Source organism: Myxocyprinus asiaticus, chromosome 13, assembly GCF_019703515.2.
Source record: "Myxocyprinus asiaticus isolate MX2 ecotype Aquarium Trade chromosome 13, UBuf_Myxa_2, whole genome shotgun sequence".
NCBI classification, from domain to species: domain Eukaryota; kingdom Metazoa; phylum Chordata; class Actinopteri; order Cypriniformes; family Catostomidae; genus Myxocyprinus; species Myxocyprinus asiaticus.
In genome coordinates this window covers 24389347-24407876 of record NC_059356.1, presented here as the reverse complement: position 1 = coordinate 24407876, position 18530 = coordinate 24389347, and the positions used below count along the sequence as shown (strand labels likewise).

The 18530-nt window shown below is 40.5% G+C and overlaps 1 protein-coding gene across 6 annotated transcripts in view; it reads left to right on the top strand.

Annotated features, from left to right (window-relative positions):
* Positions 1–1533: 1533 nt before the first annotated feature.
* The window catches only part of LOC127449771 (histone-lysine N-methyltransferase EZH2-like), a 29442-nt gene continuing 12445 nt past the window's right edge, over positions 1534–18530 (top strand). For 4 of the 6 annotated variants that reach the window (XR_007898802.1, XR_007898801.1, XM_051713309.1 and 1 more), the window contains exons 1-7: positions 1534–1789; positions 4954–5100; positions 6324–6449; positions 9259–9381; positions 9891–10008; positions 10192–10401; positions 12128–12230. Coding sequence is in view for 4 of the 6 variants with exons in the window: in XM_051713309.1 (XP_051569269.1) it covers positions 4963–5100; positions 6324–6449; positions 9259–9381; positions 9891–10008; positions 10192–10401; positions 12128–12230 (818 nt within the window). In the remaining 2 variants the exon portion in view is untranslated. The remainder of the gene's footprint in view (positions 1790–4953; positions 5101–6323; positions 6450–9258; positions 9382–9890; positions 10009–10191; positions 10402–12127; positions 12231–18530) is intronic. The other 2 variants (XM_051713310.1, XM_051713311.1) reach the window with 2 other exon arrangements.

Below are 18530 nucleotides of genomic sequence, written 5' to 3'. Positions count from 1 at the left end.
TATTCCTTTCCCAACAAACAGCAGTGGGGAAGAGGGGAACAGAATTGTGTGTCTCTACTCTGCATTATAGGGCTGTGCAGGTCAGGAGCGCATTTGCTGCGTGGGGGGAGGTTCCCATTGGTGTGGGGCTCATGCTGAGGCAGCTGCCTACGTTTGGCCCACGGCTTTCACGGCTTTGCCGGCGGCAACTTTTGGCAGCACTGAGGCAGCAGGCGTGGGGTTTTTAGCTGGGCGCTGGCCTGAGACAGAGCGAGAATGAGCCGTTTGGTATGAATTAATGCTCCATTTTGGCATAAACTGTCTCATAGCATGCGAGTGTTGCTGAGCCGTAATGTAGTGCTCAGCAAACCCATCCACAGAGCTGCCAAATAGGCAGGCTGGAGACACCAGAGCATCAAAGCGGGCGTCTTTTTCCACGTCACGCATTTCTGTGAGGGTCAGGCAGATGTGACAATCCAGGACTACCAGGTTGCCCATTGATTTGCCAATGGCCTGTGCAGCTCTTTAAACATCTCTGGACTGTAGTCTTGCTTGTCCATTTGCTTGAGGAGCTTAGCTTGGAAACTTGGAGCACCGCCATCGTGTGGAGTGCTGAACTAGCTTGGCCCGCTGCTGAGTATGCTTTTCCAGCCAGTGCGGACATTAGTCGACATGGTTTGGAAGGATGAATGGGGTGTGATTTCCACACCCTGCTACTCACTGGGCAGAGGTGTTCCGCTACTGCCTCTTTTACAAGGGGTAGTTGGGCATCATCTTTGTCTACCCCGTGGTCCACTTTAGTGAGGAGAGTTGAATCGCTGTGCGAGCGAGCTGAATAGGGCGCACGCCAGGTTTTTGTCAGTTCGTTATGAACCTCCATGAAGAAAAACACCATAGACAATCTTAGAATTGCCATTATTGTAGAAGGGTTTCAACTAGGTCGTTGGAAAAGTAATTTCCCATATGCGTCAGCACGACACGATTTTGAGTGAACTGAATCGTAAGGGAACAGCACATGCTGCGTGCTGTGGATCTCCAGGGAGGTAGCAGTCCAAAAAAAACATCTGTTGTGTTCTCATGCCCCTCTGGGTATATATTAAGTCTATAAATATGATTACAAATCTTTCTTTAAAGTACACAGTTTCAGCTACTACTAAACTATTTGACAATAATTAGAAGGGTTCTTGTCAGCTGCATCACATTCCTATCTGCACTTTAACATTTAAAATACTTGTTTCCTTTGTCTACATATTAAGCATAATAAAAACAGTATTAATAATAATAAAAGTAATAATAATAATTATTATTATTATTATTGTTAGCTTATTATTATTATCATCGCTATTTATTATTATTGTTTATATTATAATTATTATTATATCACATTTGTTATTTCGTTTTATTACCATGTTTATATCATGTTTATTAAATTTTAGAGTTCAGGCATGTTTGCATTTAGGCTATTAATTATTTAGATAATTAGTTGCATTATTGTTTTGTTTCTCAGCACACTCCTACACTAGCCTGTGGTCCAGCAGCAGAGAGCTGGGGTATGTTCATAATAAAGACGTCACCCTCCGCTTTGACCGTGCCAACCAAGTGCGCAGCTCTTAACTGTACAACTACAACCTCGACATGCTTGTGGACGACCGAGGAATCCTCGCATCCCCTGCCCTCGTCAACACAAACATTCTGGCATCTGCAGTGTCTCGGTAGCCTGGACGTCGTTTTTCACTACACGACGTTTTTGAGCACGAGCAGTTCTTTGCTGCGCACTTAGGATTTAAAGGAAGGAGCAGGGACTCTTAAGGTATTTCTAACTGCGACAGCGATTATCAGTATCATTATCCAACATGTACGAGTGCGAGCATGTGCATGTTGAAGTGCATACGACATGTTTATATCGTCTCGATGTGAATCGTTTTAGAGTTTGCTTCACGGTGTCAGTGACTGGCATCTCGTGCAAGGATTTTCAACGTGTTGTTTTACTGGCGTCCCTCAATATAAACGCCTTCGTTCGTGCCCCGTGTTTCCATTGGTTGTTGTAAGACGATTTTTTAAAGCTTTACGCTTTTCTTCTGTATAGAATAACATATATGAAGTAATAGTTTCTCGAAAGTTCGAGAGAACTGCATTATAGGTTTATGAAATGTAGAAAGGTCTACTACGCACTTATCCTCACCGTAGTGAAATGGGCTCACGGTAGGGACACGCCCACTTCCAGCGTATGTGTGCGCGAGAGGAACGCGTGTTTTTCCGAGCAGTGACACTTGTTTCTGCTTCGCATACCTGTTTTACTGCCGTACAGCCAACGTTTTCGTTACTTGTCATTTAAAATAAGTAGATTTACATTAAGCGTGTCTCGACATTTTATTTATTGATCTGAAGTACTGCACGAACAGACCTTTGAATGGCGTGATAATGCGGAATGTTAGTTCTGTTTTGCGAACTGCAGGGGGCGGTCATTCCTATTTGGATTCAACACTAGTGAATGATAAAGTTTGAGTCATGCGAGGTCCCTAGTTTGTGTGCGTGCGTGTGTGTGTGTGTGTGTGTGTCAGAAAGAGAATGAGTCACTTTACGGGAACCGTTCTTGAAAGATATTCCTATTATGTTTCCTGGAAAATACCTAATTATGTTAACAGATTTTATGCACCATTTATTTTTATTTTTTTATCTTTACATGGTCTTTGCATGGATATACCACAATTATTTAATATTCACTTCAAATTTGCCCACCAGTACAATATGTGATGTGTGCAGTGGGTAACTGACAAATAACATGCACATGCAAGACATCAATATTTTAGGTTAAAATAATAAGAATGTATATGGTAAAGTGTATATTTTTAGGTTTTAAAGGGATGAAAATTCACTCATCATTTACTCAGCTCATGCCATTCCAGATGTGTATGACTTCCTTTCTTCTGCAGAACACAAACAAAGATTTTTAGAAGAATATTTCAGCTTTGTAGGTCCATTCAATGCAAGTGAATAGTGGTAAAAACTTTGAAGCTTCAAAAAGCACATAAAGGCAGCATAGAAGTAATCCATAATACTCCAGTGTTTAAATCCATGATAGGTGTGGGTGAGAAACAGATCAATATTTAAGTACTATAAATCTCCACTTTCACTCTCATATTCTTCTTTTGTTTTTGGGGAATTACAGAACAGTTTATAGTAAAAAAGGACATAAATATTGATCTGTTTCTCACCCACACCTATCATATCGCTTTTGAAGATATGGATGTAACCACTGGAGTCTTATTGATTACTTTTATGCTGCCTTTATGTGCTTTTTGAAGCTTAAACGTTCTGGCCACCATTCACTTGAATTCAGTGGACATACAGAGCTGAAATATTCTTCTAAAAATCTTTATCTGTGTTCTGCTGAAGAATGAAAGTCATACAAACATGGGATAGCATGTGGGTGAGTAAATGATGAGAGAATTTTCATTTTTGGGTGAACTAACACTTTGAGGTCACCGGTGCAGTGACACAAATTCATTTTTTATGAAGTATAATGAATTAGAAGAATAAACTTTAAAAAAATGTAGTTAAAATTGTTTTAGATGGAGTATTTCATATCACACTGCAGGACACTGTTACTGCTTGAAATGTCATGTCAACTACCCAATTGAAATTGTCCCACACTTCCCTCAACAATGAACAGTTTTGTTCTTCTTAATTTATATAAGACATATAAGTTTATATACAGTACTACGTATATATACACTGGCAGCCAAAAGTTTGGAATAATGTACAGATTTTGCTGTTTCGGAAGGAAATTGGTACTTTAATTCACCAAAGTGGCATTCAACTGATCACAAAGTATAGTCAGGACATTACTGATGTAAAAAACAGCACCATCACTATTTGAAAAAAGTCATTTTTGATCAAATCTAGACAGGCCCCATTTCCAGCAGCCATCACTCCAACATCTTTTCCTTGAGTAATCATGCTAAATTGCTATTTGGTACTAGAAAATCACTTGCCATTATATCAAACACAGTTGAAAGCTATTTGGTTCTTTAAATGAAGCTTAACATTGTCTTTGTGTTTGTTTTTGAGTTGCCACAGTATGTAATAGACTGGCATGCCCTAAGATCAATATTAGGTCAAAAAAAAAAAAAAAAGAATACTTTCTATAGAAACTCATCAGTCAATCATTGTTTTGAGGAACGAAGGCTATACAATGCTTGAAATTGCCAAAAAACGGAAGATTTCATACAAAGGTGTACACTACAGTCTTCAAAGACAAAGGACAACTGGCTCTAACAAGGACAGAAAGAGATGTGGAAGGCCAGATGTACAACTAAACAAGAGGATAAGTACATCAGAGTCTCTAGTTTGAGAAATAGACGCTTCACATGTCCTCAGCTGACAGCTTCATTGAATTCTACCCGCTCAACACCAGTTTCATGTACAACAGTAAAGAGAAGACTCAGGGGTGCAGGCCTTATGAGAAGAATTGCAAGAAAAAACACTTTTGAAACAGAAAATCAAATAGAAAAGTTTAGAGTGGGCAAAGAAACACAGACATTGAAAAACAAATAATTTGAAAAGAGTGTTATGAATCTTAACCCCATTGAGCTTAAGACAGCCACATCTATGGCAAGTGCTACAGGAAGTGTGGGGTGAAATGTCACCTGAGTATCTGAACAAACTGACAGCTAGAATGCCAAGGATCTGCAAAGCTGTCATTGCTGCACGTGGAGGATTTTTTTTATGAGAAATCTTTGAAGTAGTTTACATTTTTTTTCAAATTGTAATAGTAATTTTTCACGTTATTAATGTCCTGACTATACATTGTGATCAGCTGAATGCCACTTTGGTGAATAAAAGTACCAATTTCTTTCCATAAGAGCGAAATCTGTACATTATTCCAAACTTTTGGCCACCAGTGTATACATAATACATGTGTATATATATATATATTAATATATAAGTATTACTCCTATGTGATGTTTTCAGGTGAGGGTGATGATGGAGGAGGTGTCAGGTCCCGGGTCTTGTACATCAAAGCCCCCCCACAGTCTGCTGGAATGGAAGAAAAGAGTCAAGTCAGAGTACATGAGGTTAAGACAGCTGAAACGCTTTCGTAAAGCTGAGGAAGTTAAGGTAGAAGCTCTTTTTCATTATCAGTCTTTTCTTTCGCTTCTCTCTTTCATTTGGATTGTGTGTGTTTTTTTTTTTTACTACATCTTATTCAATGCAACTCCCTCTCTTTTCTCATCAAATAAATTTCACTCATTTGTTCTGCTTTTTGGCATCCAAAAATATCAAATATAAGTTTTTATTTTTAATCTTAAATGTGATCTTAGTGATTTTTAAACTAAAATAAATAAATAGTATTTTTAACAATATTTTAAAGAGGCCCTATTATGCTTTTTGGGATTTTACCTTTTCTTTAGTGTGTAATATAGCTGTTTGTGCATGTAAAAGGTCTGCAAAGTTACAAAGCACAAAGTTCCTGCCAAAGGGAGTTACTCTCTCCCACAGAAAACACTGCTCCTGAACTGCCTGAAACGCCTGGTTTGCAGTCCAGCCATTACTTCAGTGGCATAGTTACGTCACTATGTAACACATTTGCATAATGCCTGCCTCAGGAATGCATTGCTCAGGAAGCCTCGGGAGCTGAAACTCTGTTATGGTAAGGGGCGTTACTTTTCCGATACACGCTCTAAGTGGTTGACCAGTCACAACAGACAGGGGTAGCTGACTAATCAGAGCAGACTGGGCTTTTCGGAAAGGGGGGCTTTAAAGAAACAGGATCTACAACAGAGCGTTTCAGACAGAGGGTGAAAAGAGGTGCTGCAGCAATGTACAGTATGAGAAAAATAATGTGTTTTTTGAACTTTAAAGCAGGTAAACCTGTTCTATTAGACCCCCAAAATAAAATTATGAACCTGTAAATGAGCATAATATGGACTGTTTAAAATGATGCACACTGTAGACTTTATTCTACATTTATTGCTGGTCGCACATTCATGGGTGCCACCATGTTGAGATCACATGACTAGCCTATATTACTCAAGTTTCTTAATTGTTTTATCTCGATAATCCCCTGCAATTTAATAATGAATCACGGTTGACTTCAAATAGCACATTTTTATAATGACATCTGTAATTAAGAAATTTTTCTTTCGCTTGAGTCTCCATCCACACCACTAGGTATCAGAGCAACATAAAAAAAAATATTATTGAGTGCACCTTGAACTTTACACTATTATTTGCTTTCCTTTACTTTTTCTTTCTAATGGCATAAAGTTTGTCTGAGGCACATGTAATTCTTTAGTCCATATAACTATTATAGACTGAGTGTTTGTGTGTATTTCACACAGGCTCTGTTCCTGTCTAATCGGCGTAAAATTGAAGGAAGGACTGAACTCCTGAATGAGGAATGGTCTAAGCTCCGAATCCAATCCATCCCTCTGTCCAAGCCAAGTGGCTCTATGCCCAGCAAAAAGGCAAGAATGACACAACTGGGGGTTGGGCTCTGACCATCACTAACAGGTGTCAGGCGTGATGTTTTTTTGTGAATTGACTGCCTTAACTCAGATCAAGACTACCCCGGCTGATTAATCAGATGAATCAATACATAGTAATTTTTGCCTTACAATTTTTCAAAACTAATTTATTCTAACAAAACACCAGGATAGGGTTGCACCAGCTGTGCATATGTTCTCATGTAACTTAGGACGTAAAATTCACACTAAGGGCTTAGTAACTACTAGTTAGTTTGTAACTAAGTCAGTGCTTAATTCGGGTGCACCACCTGTTCTTAAGGCAAGACTTAGCTAGTAGGTCGTAAGCTCTCCGTAAAGTAATGCGTAGTCGCATATTATGACGTTTACCTGTATTTATCCAATAAACAGCCTTCAAATTTGAACACAGAAGTGTTAAAAAGCTGTGAACTTCAATTTGATCTTGTTACGGTTGATGTTCAAACCTTGTTTGCTCACGTAACTGTCAGCTGTAATAAGTTATATCCCCATTAAAAAAGATACGTAATAAAAGTAGATTTAATAAATAGTATATTTGCCCTGTGTAAATAACAATATATAGGAACTGCATCTAAAATAAATAAGGGGTGATAAATAAATACTAATACAGCAGGCTGGAAAAATTGACAGTTATTCATTTTAATATCATATATATAATTTGAATGTGTTGAAACTTGACACCGGGTGACGCACCCTGAAAACTGCACCGTTAGATCGGTTTCATGCTGAAGAGCTGCATAAAAGTAAGTTTTTTCTCTCTGGTAAATGTAAACCAGTGTAAATGTCAACATCATACAGTATGTCGAAATGATTGATACTTGTCATGCAAAACATGAGCTCATTGATGTTATTAAGTGAGTCTGCTTTTTTATTCCATCCATTACTCGTGGTCAAATATTTAGTTTATACGTAGGGTTACGTTCTACCTAAGTTTAATGGTGCAATGCTCAAATAATTAGTAGTGCGTAAATTGTGACTTAGTGCCCATTTACGCCACAACTAGGCTAAGTTGTAACTTACGTATAGCTGGTGCAACCGGCCCCAGTTCAAGATCACCTGCATTATCCACTTTATCTTACTCTGTCTGACAAGAGGTTAAATTAACCCTTGTGTGTCAATTTAAAAATGTTACTCGGAGGTCCTTAGAGGACAAAAATGTCCACGTCAAAAACTGTCATAATAATATTATATGTTAGTATTATTTTTCCACTTTCAATGAGTTTTTTTTTAACCAAAAAAAGTCCTGATCATAACTACCAAATATTCATTAATTTTCAGGATTTTAAACCTTTAAATGCCAGTTTGTTTATATAATGCCACTGTTGTTTTTTATGAAAAAACAAAAACAAAAGATGAATTATTTTCCATATACTAAATGCTGAGGGGATTCTTTTTTTTTTTTTTTTCTTTTTTTTTTTTTGGCATTATCACAATCTGGGATATGTCAAAACACACTCTGACATCCATACCAACACACCCACACAATTTTAGCTGCATAATTTATTCAATTGGCCTGCAGTGTTCTATAATACAGAGAATAGGAAAAAAGCATGTATTTGCTCCATAGGCTAAACATGAGAAAAATGGCATCATCTGGAGAAAATATAAAAATAAAAATAATTATTTGAATCCAGGGCTCCGGAATGAAAGCATAATATCATAGAATTCATGATTTTATGCTTTAATGGCACTGGAATCAAATATTGCAGTTTTAATGGGTTTCAGTGGGGACATATTTGTCCTGAAGGTCCTGAGTGTAACTATTTTGTGTACACAGTGTATTATAGATTCATTATAGGAACTGAGGTTGAAATATAAAAATTCCCAAAACATACACACCTTTGGCAAAATTTATGCCGGTGGCATTAACACAAAATGATCGAAAAAACTAAAATTAAAAAGACAAAAATGTCCCGTAGGTCGCACAAGGGTTAAACTAATGATGTTAGTAATGAGCTGACTGTGGCATGGTTAACCTCTCATTTATTAGACAGGGCAAATATTACCAGAAGACTGGCAAATGGGATTTTTCTTCTCTTTATAAAATAGCTCTGTTGCCAAAAATTTATTTGTATGATTGCCAGAAATGTATTGTATTATTATTATTGCTTAAAAGCTAAAACTCCTGTGATATCCACAATAAAAGCAGCCTGCGAGCACAGCAGGGCAGTGTGCTCTGTGGAATACTGAGCTGCTCAACATACCAGCATAGTATGTCCTGTATCCAACAACAATGGAAAACAATACCTTAACACCAAACCAAATATTATTTGTTTAGTTGAATTATGATATTGGTCACAAATGTAATTGCATATCCATGGAATTCTACCTGTGGGCAAGAATTTGTAACCAGTTCAATTCTTCATGAGCTTATGAAGATTTTTAAGTTTGGTCTTTCATGTTTATGTTAATAATTAATAATATTTATTTATTGATCTCTTTAATCATTATTAATTTGGTCTTACATGTTAATAATAAATACAAAATAATTGCATTACTGATAATTAATTTTCATAATAAATACTATTTATTTAATGACTGATCATTTTTAATCCAGATGCAGTTATCTGTGTGTAAACTTTGTGGGAAAATTTAAATGCAATATAAAACTGCAAACTAATATAATTATTATTAATTTTTTTTTTTTTTATTCAAATCAGGTTAGCTTATTAACATGTAGGCTTAAAGTAATTTTATGGTTCCTCTTCTTGTTTTGAGTGACACCATGACATGTCCTCTGTTTTCCTGTCTTCCCTTTCTTGTGCAATCACAGTTGTGCATGGTAGAGTTTGCCTCTCCGTCCTTTCCGAACCAGTCAGCTGCCATGCGTCCCTTGACAACTGTTGCTGGGATACCATTCATGTACTCCTGGTCCCCTTTGCAGCAGAACTTTATGGTACTAGATATGCACAATAAGTGCGAACACACATTTACACACATAAAAAGCACTAAATCGTGATCACCACCAGGAGCCTGTGTATGCTCCAAACAGACAGAGAAAGAGAGACAGAGAGAGAGAGCAATGAAAAGAGAAGAAAAGCCTCATTTTATGACACTGGTCATTTTGAAAGTAGGTCACCCTGCAGCAGTGCATTCACATGACAGCCCTAAGCATGTGTTTTTGTAATATTCTCTCAGGTAGAGGAGGATGTGCATCTTTAAAGGCCTACACTCGCTCACAGGCACAAATACAGACATAAGAAACCCTCGCCCCCAAACCCATATACAGACATTAACAGCATTATTGTGCCTTTACCACTCATTAAGAAGAACCTTGCTCATCCATAAAGATATGCAGTATAGAGAAATATGTCTTTGTTTAAACTTGTAAATCAAATAAATCCATCCCCTCTCCAATTCAATTCTCTGTTTTCCTTTTGTGTTCACCCTTTTTGTCTCTCTGAGGTGGAAGATGAGACATTTCTGCATAATATCCCCTATATGGGAGATGAGGTGTTGGAACAGGATGAGGCTTTCCTGGAGGAGCTGATTGATAACTATGATGGGGTGCATGGAGACAGAGGTGAGCATCTATCTCCAAGCTAATACCATCTTTTATTCAACCACTCAACCCTATCCACTAATGGACTGCACATACTGTACATGCTGTTCTTGTTGTAATATCAGTATATGATATGCATGGATATGTTCATACAGGTAGTGTGTGTGGTATACAGTAACATGGTGTCTCATTCTTTGACAACAGATGGTGGCTTCATAAATGACGAGATCTTTAAGGAGCTTGTGGAGGCACTGAGCCAGTACTCAGACCCAGAGGAAGAGGAGGAGATTGAGCCCAAAGAGGGACCAGAGAGTAAGGAGGAGGAAAAGAGAGGGACAAAGAAAAGTACAACAGAGGGGCCAGAGGAATCAAAAGTGGGCTTCATTAAGAGGAAGAGGAGGAGCAGTGCTGAAGGTGAGTTCTGAGGAGTGCTGAATGTTTTTTAAAGGGATGGATTACCCAAAAATGAACATTCTTTCTTAATTTACTTGCCCTCATGTGCTACCAAACCGGGATGACTTTTTCTTTTTTAACACAGATGGCATTAAAAGCATGAATATTCGAGCCGCTGTGAAAGAGGTTCTCTTAAGTGAAAAATTACTTAAATTTCGGGTTATTTCTCATCAAAACCTATCTTAGATCTTCAGAAGACTTGGAATATGGCACTTTTATGATACTTTTGGGTCCATTTTAAGCTTTAAAGTGAGTCATTATCAACTGGCATTGTGTTGAGTGGACACACCGGAATATTCATTAAAACATTGTGTACCGGATAAGTCATACAGGATTGGAACGACTTAATGGAACTCTATGTGGTGCATGCTGACAGTTTCTTGAACTTGTTATCTGTTAGCCAATCGGCTCGCTTACATGTGACATGTTAAGCCAGTCAGCTCACATGGGGAGGCTCATTGGTCCTCTGACTTGTAATCGGGTAGCCAATCATCTTGCGTCTATCTCGTTGTGGAACACCTAAATGGCTCAGTTTGCAGACAAGCCAGTTTCACTGCAGCACACTGTTTACCATAATGTGCTCCAGGACTATATGAGCCTGTGAACTTGTTAAGTGTAGATTATAGCTTGGCTGGATTTTTTTCTACGAAACCCCCCCTCCACCCCACCTTCAAATGTCTAGATCTGCTACACGAGGAGTATTTTTAATGTCTATTCAGCAGTGTTTTCATACATGGTTGATGTAGCCTGTCTTGCGTTTCGCTTATTGTGCAGTAGCAGCAGCATATCCACATGCTAACTCCGTATGTCTGTGTACTTGCTCTGCAGCAGCAGCAGTGTAGCAGATCTAGTCCTCCAATACCAATATCCTTTCAATGTCATACCCACATTAGCATGCTAAATCTTTCCGAGAGTTGTCATGACTGAACTGTAGTAATTATGATGTCTGTACACTTAAAATCCAGCAATAAATCTCTCTAGGCAGTGCATTACCATGATTTTACCATGGTTAGGAACACCCTTTACATGTGGTAAAATCATTGTAACACAATCTCGAGTGGCTTAATACTTTTATAAAACGGCAACAAAAGCAATAAGTAACCAATGTTCAATAAATTGTTACATTTATTCATATTAATAGACAGAATAGACAATTCTTCTGTCATGTAAAATAGTACATAAGCCTAACTGTAAGCTGTTTGCGGTTGCCAAACAACGTTGCAACTTTAAATAGAATATAGAATTAATGAATAAGCATTAATATTGAATGTTCGGTTACAGGTGTGCATTCATGAGCATTTTACAATGGCTGCGAACGCTGCTCATGCAATCAGAATATAGAATATAACTGGTTTATCATTTGAATTTTAATAGGCAATCAGATGTAAAGAACCATATGAGCAGGGACATTGCAACAAATAGATCAGAGTTCACACGTGTAGGCCAGTCATAGTGTGTGCTTGTGTGCAATTGTTTGCTCTGAGTGTCACCTCTGTTCCTAGCAATGGCTGTTTGTTCATTCAGTTTGTTTTAGGCCAGTATCCAGTTACGGTACACCCTGACCCCAACTTCACCACAGCAGAGAAAACACTCACTCACAGAAGCACTAGCCTACTTTTGCTTTAAATGTGAAATTCAGAACAATTCTATTTTTATGACATTCTCTCCCTTGTTTTTCCATCACTAGGAAGAGAGCTCTCCACCAATAAGAAGATCCCTCATGACAAGATCTTCACTGCTATAGCATCCATGTTTCCGTACAAAGGCACCATGGAGGAGCTGAAGGACAAGTAGGGCCTACTGTTGAATATTTGATCTTTTATGATTACATTTTTTCGTTTTTTGACACATTGTATTGATAAAGACAGTAAAGCAAGGAATTAGAGCATGTGCACTAAACACATCTCTAACAACATCTGATCTCTTTAGTAGTGAAACAGATTTAAAGAGCAATATATTTGAACATGCAGTGGCACCGAAGGCACTTCTGGACAATTAAATCACACTTAAAAATCTCTGAAATATATTGCATTCGATAACAATATATGAAAATAAGTGGAATCTGCAAACAAATTATGCTTTTCTTTGCCAAATTTGTAACAACTTTCAATCAACTGGTGTTTAAGTCATTTTTAGTGGATGCATTTAGTGGAAGTCACTTCACCTTAAGTTTCCCCTTACTTTCCTAGCAGAGTATCCACAGGTGTAGTTCATCACATTAACTTGGGAAAAAGGTGTCAGAATACTTTTTTGTCATAATTTTGAACAAAATATCTATTGGTTTTTCATTTCTAAACTAACAAAATTATTTTCTGAAAAAAAGTTTTGCTCTTAAGTATATTTGCTATATTTCTTTAAAATAAATGCCATTTGGTTTTATATTTTCATAAATAACACAATGACGTGTGACTTTAGTGTCCAAAAACTTTTTTGTGCCACTGTACATGACCTGAGAGCAATCTCAAGTCTTATAAGTTCGAAAGTCGCATGATACTGTGTGAGGAGTGTCAATTCAAATTCGATTCAAGGAATGCAGGAATCTCTTACATCAATGGAAGGTCGCTTTTGCACTGATGTTTCCAGCCAAACTGAGAATAGATACTAAGGATGGCCATAGAGGATTCACATGCCCACAGCAAGCATTATCCTACATAAAGACATTGGAGTGAGTAAGCCATTTAATGATTTTCATGTTGCCGCCTAGTGGACCTGTCTCACTGAATATTCACTTGACTGTCCGAGGAAACCGAGCGCTTTTTTCGTTTCTTTTTTTGCTGGTTCTGCCTAGCGGCTGGAGTTTGTTTTGTGTAGAATAATTTCTTCAGGACAGTTGTGAATGAATCTGCTCATTTTGGGTGCTTATGCCTCCTGTTGGCTGGAGTTGGGTTTTTTGAATATTTCTTGCAGGACATTGGAGTGAGTTTGACTGCCCGAAGTTTTGTGCTGGTTTCGCTTGCTGCTAGAGCTTGTTTTGTGGAGGAACACACCTTCGAGACAGTTATGTGATGAATCTATATGTTTTGTATAGAATAGACTTGTATAGACTTGAGCAATCCGACGGCAGAGTTGTTGTGGGGGCTCTCGTAAGTGTACATGAACTGTTTGAGTTTAGAGGGATGGATTTTCTGTTTGTTTTGTTTTGGGGAATGTTCGGGGGTTAATTGTTCCAATGTGGAATTTGGTCTTTATAATTTTATTTTTGACACACAAAATTTTTTTCTAATATGTCAAAATGTCAAATGTTAATATGACACCCCATAAAAAGAAGGAAAGTAATTTCTCTTCTTAAACGTAAGAAATATGATATAGTGTTTCTTCAAGTAATGCATCTTTCCCAGTAGGAAGCTGAAAAATTTGGGAAGATAAGGGGTGGACATATTTTCTTTAGTGCTGGCTCAAGTAAGAGCAGGGGAGTCATTACATTGATAAGTAAACATCTATTACTATTATTTTATATATATATATTTACATATTTAATTATTTATTTTATCTGCATGTGTACTCGGGCTTTGGCCATAGGGATGTTTGTTGGGGGTCGGGTGGCATTGGGGATTGGGAGGGGGGAAGGGAAATAATGAGGTTTAAGGGGAATAATGGTTGACTCTGTATATGAATGTTTTGCTTTGTTATGTGTCATGTTTGAGGAGCAACCAATAAAAAATATTAATCCGAAGTCTTATAATTTAGATTCGATTTAATGTAGTTCATCTTATTTTAGCTGGATTAAATCAATTCAGTTAAATCCAATTCATTTAATTTAAATTTCAACTAATTTGAATTAATATCAAACAGTGCTCTCTTAGCTACATGCCAAAACCCAGACCTTTATCCACAAAAATGATGCAACCATAAAGGCAAGCCTAACATGCACAAACATTCTTCCATTTGTCTTGAAAAGAATACTGCCATTTCAACACCGTGTTAAATGAGGGTTCATGGGAAGCTCCTGCAGCTCTGCTTTCAGTGGGTGTTTGGCAACAGCAGCAGCAGTGGAAACAAAAAGCCGTCACAGTCTGCATTATCATCCAACTGTTTACCATTTCATGCCATTTTTGTGCACTCCACCAGCTGTGCTCATCTCATTTCTTTCCGCTGGCTGGGGAAATGTGTCAGAGATTTTGAAGCACATTAACTTGTATTTAATGCTCTCTTATGTGTGTGTACAAAAGGTAAAACACTTTGAAGTTTTAATACAATGCATCTACAGCTTTTTTGACATCATAAAATATAGAGATACAACACATATTCACTCTAAAGCAACAATGTACAAGAGGCTGTGCTGTATTGTGAATATATATAAAAAAAAGTCTTGGTTACTGATTTTGTCAATGGAGTGACACTAGGGGTTCGCTTTTGAGGGCCCCAATCACCTTTGCTTTATTCAGAAAAGGCCAATGAAAATTGGCATGTGGAATTTGCATGCCACTCTCCTCCCGGACATACAGGTATAAAAGGAGATGGCTTGCACCACTCATTCAGAGTTGTGCTGAGGAGCCGAGAGAGAGTCCCAGCCATGTCAGCGGTCGGTTCAGCGCTGCAGCAGGAGGGACACAACGTCTCATTCCCACCATCAGGGAACAGAGGTTACATCAGTAACCAAGACGTTCCCTGTCTGTCACTCACTTGACATTTTGTCGATGTAGTGACACTAGGGTTTCCTATACGAAACACTGCAGGCACTGAACCATGTCACAAGGTACGGAGGAGCGGACATGGGCAGGCTGCTGTGTGCCTCGCAGCGAGTACTCAACCACGTCATGACATTCCAGCAAGTTAGGTAAGGCGTCTCCCTGGTCCCGATAAGGGTGGAACGAGGCACTTACCCGAGGAGGCTACAGGTGGTGGCCTTTCCTGATTTTTGTATTAAGCAATTTCCCGCCGAGCACCTGCTAGAATAGTGCTGGGGAAGTGCTCTTCCCTCTCCAGGAGGAAGAGCACTATGGAGACCACATCCTACCGGAGGGAGGTTAACATGTGGAGAATACCTCACATGGGCTTACCGATGGGGACGTTCACATGTGGAATGATGCCACTGGGAAGGACCCTATCTACGGAGAGGGTACACAGCAACAGTGGCTGAGGCAGAGCAGAGCTCTGACGAGGGGAGCTCTTACGTTTCCTCCCCGTCTAGGGGTGGGGGGGAGAAAACTAACAAGTGATAAAAAACAAAATTATTTAAATGAAACGTATATGGAGGTCTTCACTCCTGTCCCAGCCAATAACAACCAGAACAGGTTACAATAATAGTTACAAAAGTTTATTTTCTTCTATGAACACAAAAGGAAGCATTAAGACTTCAAGAGGGGACCAGGCCAAAATAATAATCAAAATCTAGCTGATGGGAGCCACAAACTACTTACCCTTACAAATAAATAAATAGAAAATTAACAACAGAAGTCTAGCCCCACTCCCTATCTAGCCATAAACAGGAGAAAACAAGGTTAACAACAAAAGTGGCACCCACCTCTCTACTGCTCCCATAAATGTTAAGGGGTGGAAATAAGCACACATCCAACAAAGGATTTTATACTCACAAGATTGTAAAAAAAAAAAAGGCAACTGTTTATCATACAGCAGCATTGAGTGCAACTTCAAGTTACAACAGCACTAAACACCAAAGTTGCACATGCTGGGGCAGGAGGAAGGAGTCTCTTCTAGGTGACTTTCCACCTCAGCTTTATCCACATGTTCCCCATGTTGTCCACCAATCAGAGCAGCTCAACACTTGACCTTAATCATTGGCAGCTGATGTCAATTAATCTGGTTGGGAAAATGACAGAGAGAGAACACAAGGAAAAACAAGGAAGACAACAGAAAACATACAAACACTGTATAAACAATATACAATCAACCACTACATCCACAGATGTAACAAGGAAATAAATAAATAAATAAATACGTCCTGGGATGTAACACAGGGTTAACCTGAGGGGAAAACATACAGTGGAAACGCATCATACTGGATTACCGAGGGGGGAATCACCACGTATGAAGCACTGAGCCCAAGTACACAGGCTCACCTGAAAAGTCCTGGCGGCGTTACTCCTCGACCAAGTTCGCCACTGAATATTGCTTAAAGAATTAAAGAGGCGTCCAGTGTTCACCAGTTGCGGGGAATTGTTTTGGACAAGATAGCGCACATTATCACCTTAAAAAAGTGGAAAGGCAGAATGCAAGCGATACACCTGACCGGCTGCCCGGCCTACCTGTTGTCATCCTGTAACACTCAGGTCGAAACCGGTTCTATGCACAGGTTGTAGAACCTCGCAAAGGTATTGGGTGTAGCCCAACCCGCTGCTCTTCATATGTCTGCTAGAGAGGCGCCCCTCGCCAGTGCCCGGAAGGACGCAACACCTCTGGTGGAGTGCACCCAGACACCCAGAGGGCATGGCAGGCCTTGTGATTGGTAAGCCAGAGAAATGGCATCCACAATCCAATGGGGCAACCTTGTTTGGAGACAGCTTTCCCCTTCTGCTGCCTTCCAAAGCAGACAAAGAGCTGCTCCAAGTGTCTAAAGCTCTGCATGCGGTCCAGATAGACATGCAGAGCATGAACTGGACACAGCAATGACAAGGCCGGGTCTTCCTCTTCTGAAAGGAGCACTTGCAGGTTCACCACCTGATCCCGGAAGGGAGTGGTGGGAACTTTGGGCACGTAACCGTGTGCCTGCCCGGACTCCAGGCATTCGCTGGTGACAGAGAGCGCCTGCAGGTCCCCAACCCTCTTGATAGAAGTGAGTGCCACCAGGAGGGCCGTCTTCAGCGACAAAGTGCTGAGCTCGGCCTGCTCCAGGGGCTCAAAGGGGGCTTTCTGTAAGGCAGGTAGGACCACAGAGAGATCCCAAGAGGGAACCAGGAATGGTCTAGGGGGATTCAATCTCCTCATGCCTTTGAGGAACCTGGTGATCAGGTCGTGCTGTCCACAGGGTCTCCCATCCAGTGTAACATGATATGCTGCTATAGCAGCCACATACACCTCCAGGGTAGAGGGAGACAGCCATCGCTCCAGCCCCTCCTGAAAGACAACACAGACCCTACTGCACATCTCTGTGTATCTTCCCCATGGGAAGAACACCAATTTGCAAAGAGACGCCACTTCAGAGCGTAGAGCCGCCTCGTGGAGGGGGCTCTGGCCTGAGTGATCGTGTGTACCACCGCTGATGGAAGGCCTGTTAGGTCCTCCACGTCCCGTCCAGAAGCCAGATGTGGAGATTCCAGAGGTCTGGCCACGGGTGCCAGAACGTGCCCTGCCCCTGAGTGAGAAGGTCCTGCGCCAAGGAGGGGCTACTGCAGGAGCATCAGGTCTGAGAACCAAGTCCAGTTGGGCCGGTACAACATCTGTGCAACGAGGCTCACTGGGGGAAACACGTACTTGTGCAGCCCCCGAGGCCAGCTGACAGGGAGTACCAAAGGGGGCAGTGAGAGGACTCTCGGGAGGCGAACTGGTCCGCCTGCGCCTCCCCGAATCTCTCCCAAATTAGCTGGACTGCATGGGGCGGAGTCTCCATTCTCTGTGGAGCATTACCTGCTGTGAGAGCTCATCCGCTGAATGGTTGAGGACGCCTGGGAGGTGAGTGGCTCACAGAGACTTCAACATCTGCTGACTCCAAAGGAGGAGGCGGCGGGCGAGTTGCGACGTGACGTGAGCGTACAACGCCCTGGTGGTTTATGTACACCACAGTCGCTGTGTTGTCCGTCCGGACCAACACGTGCTTGCCCTGAATCAATGGCCGAAGCCTCCGCAGGGCCAGCGATACCACCAGCAACTCTAGGCAGTTGATGTGCCATTGCAGGTGGGGCCCTGGCCAGAGCCCCGATACTGCCTGCCCGTTGCCCACGGCGCCCCAGCCCAAATTTGAGGCATCTGTTGTGACCACGACGTGCCTCAAGACCTGCTCTAAGGGAACCCCTGTCCATAGAAATGCCAGATCTGACCAAGGGCTGAAAGTTTGGCGGCATCGTGGTGTGATAGTCACGTGCTGGGTGCCGTGGCGCCATGCCCACCTCTGGACTCGAGTCTGTAGCCAGTGCTGGAGCGGTCTCATATGCATCAACCTGAGGGGAAGTACTGCTGCCGCGGATGCCATATGC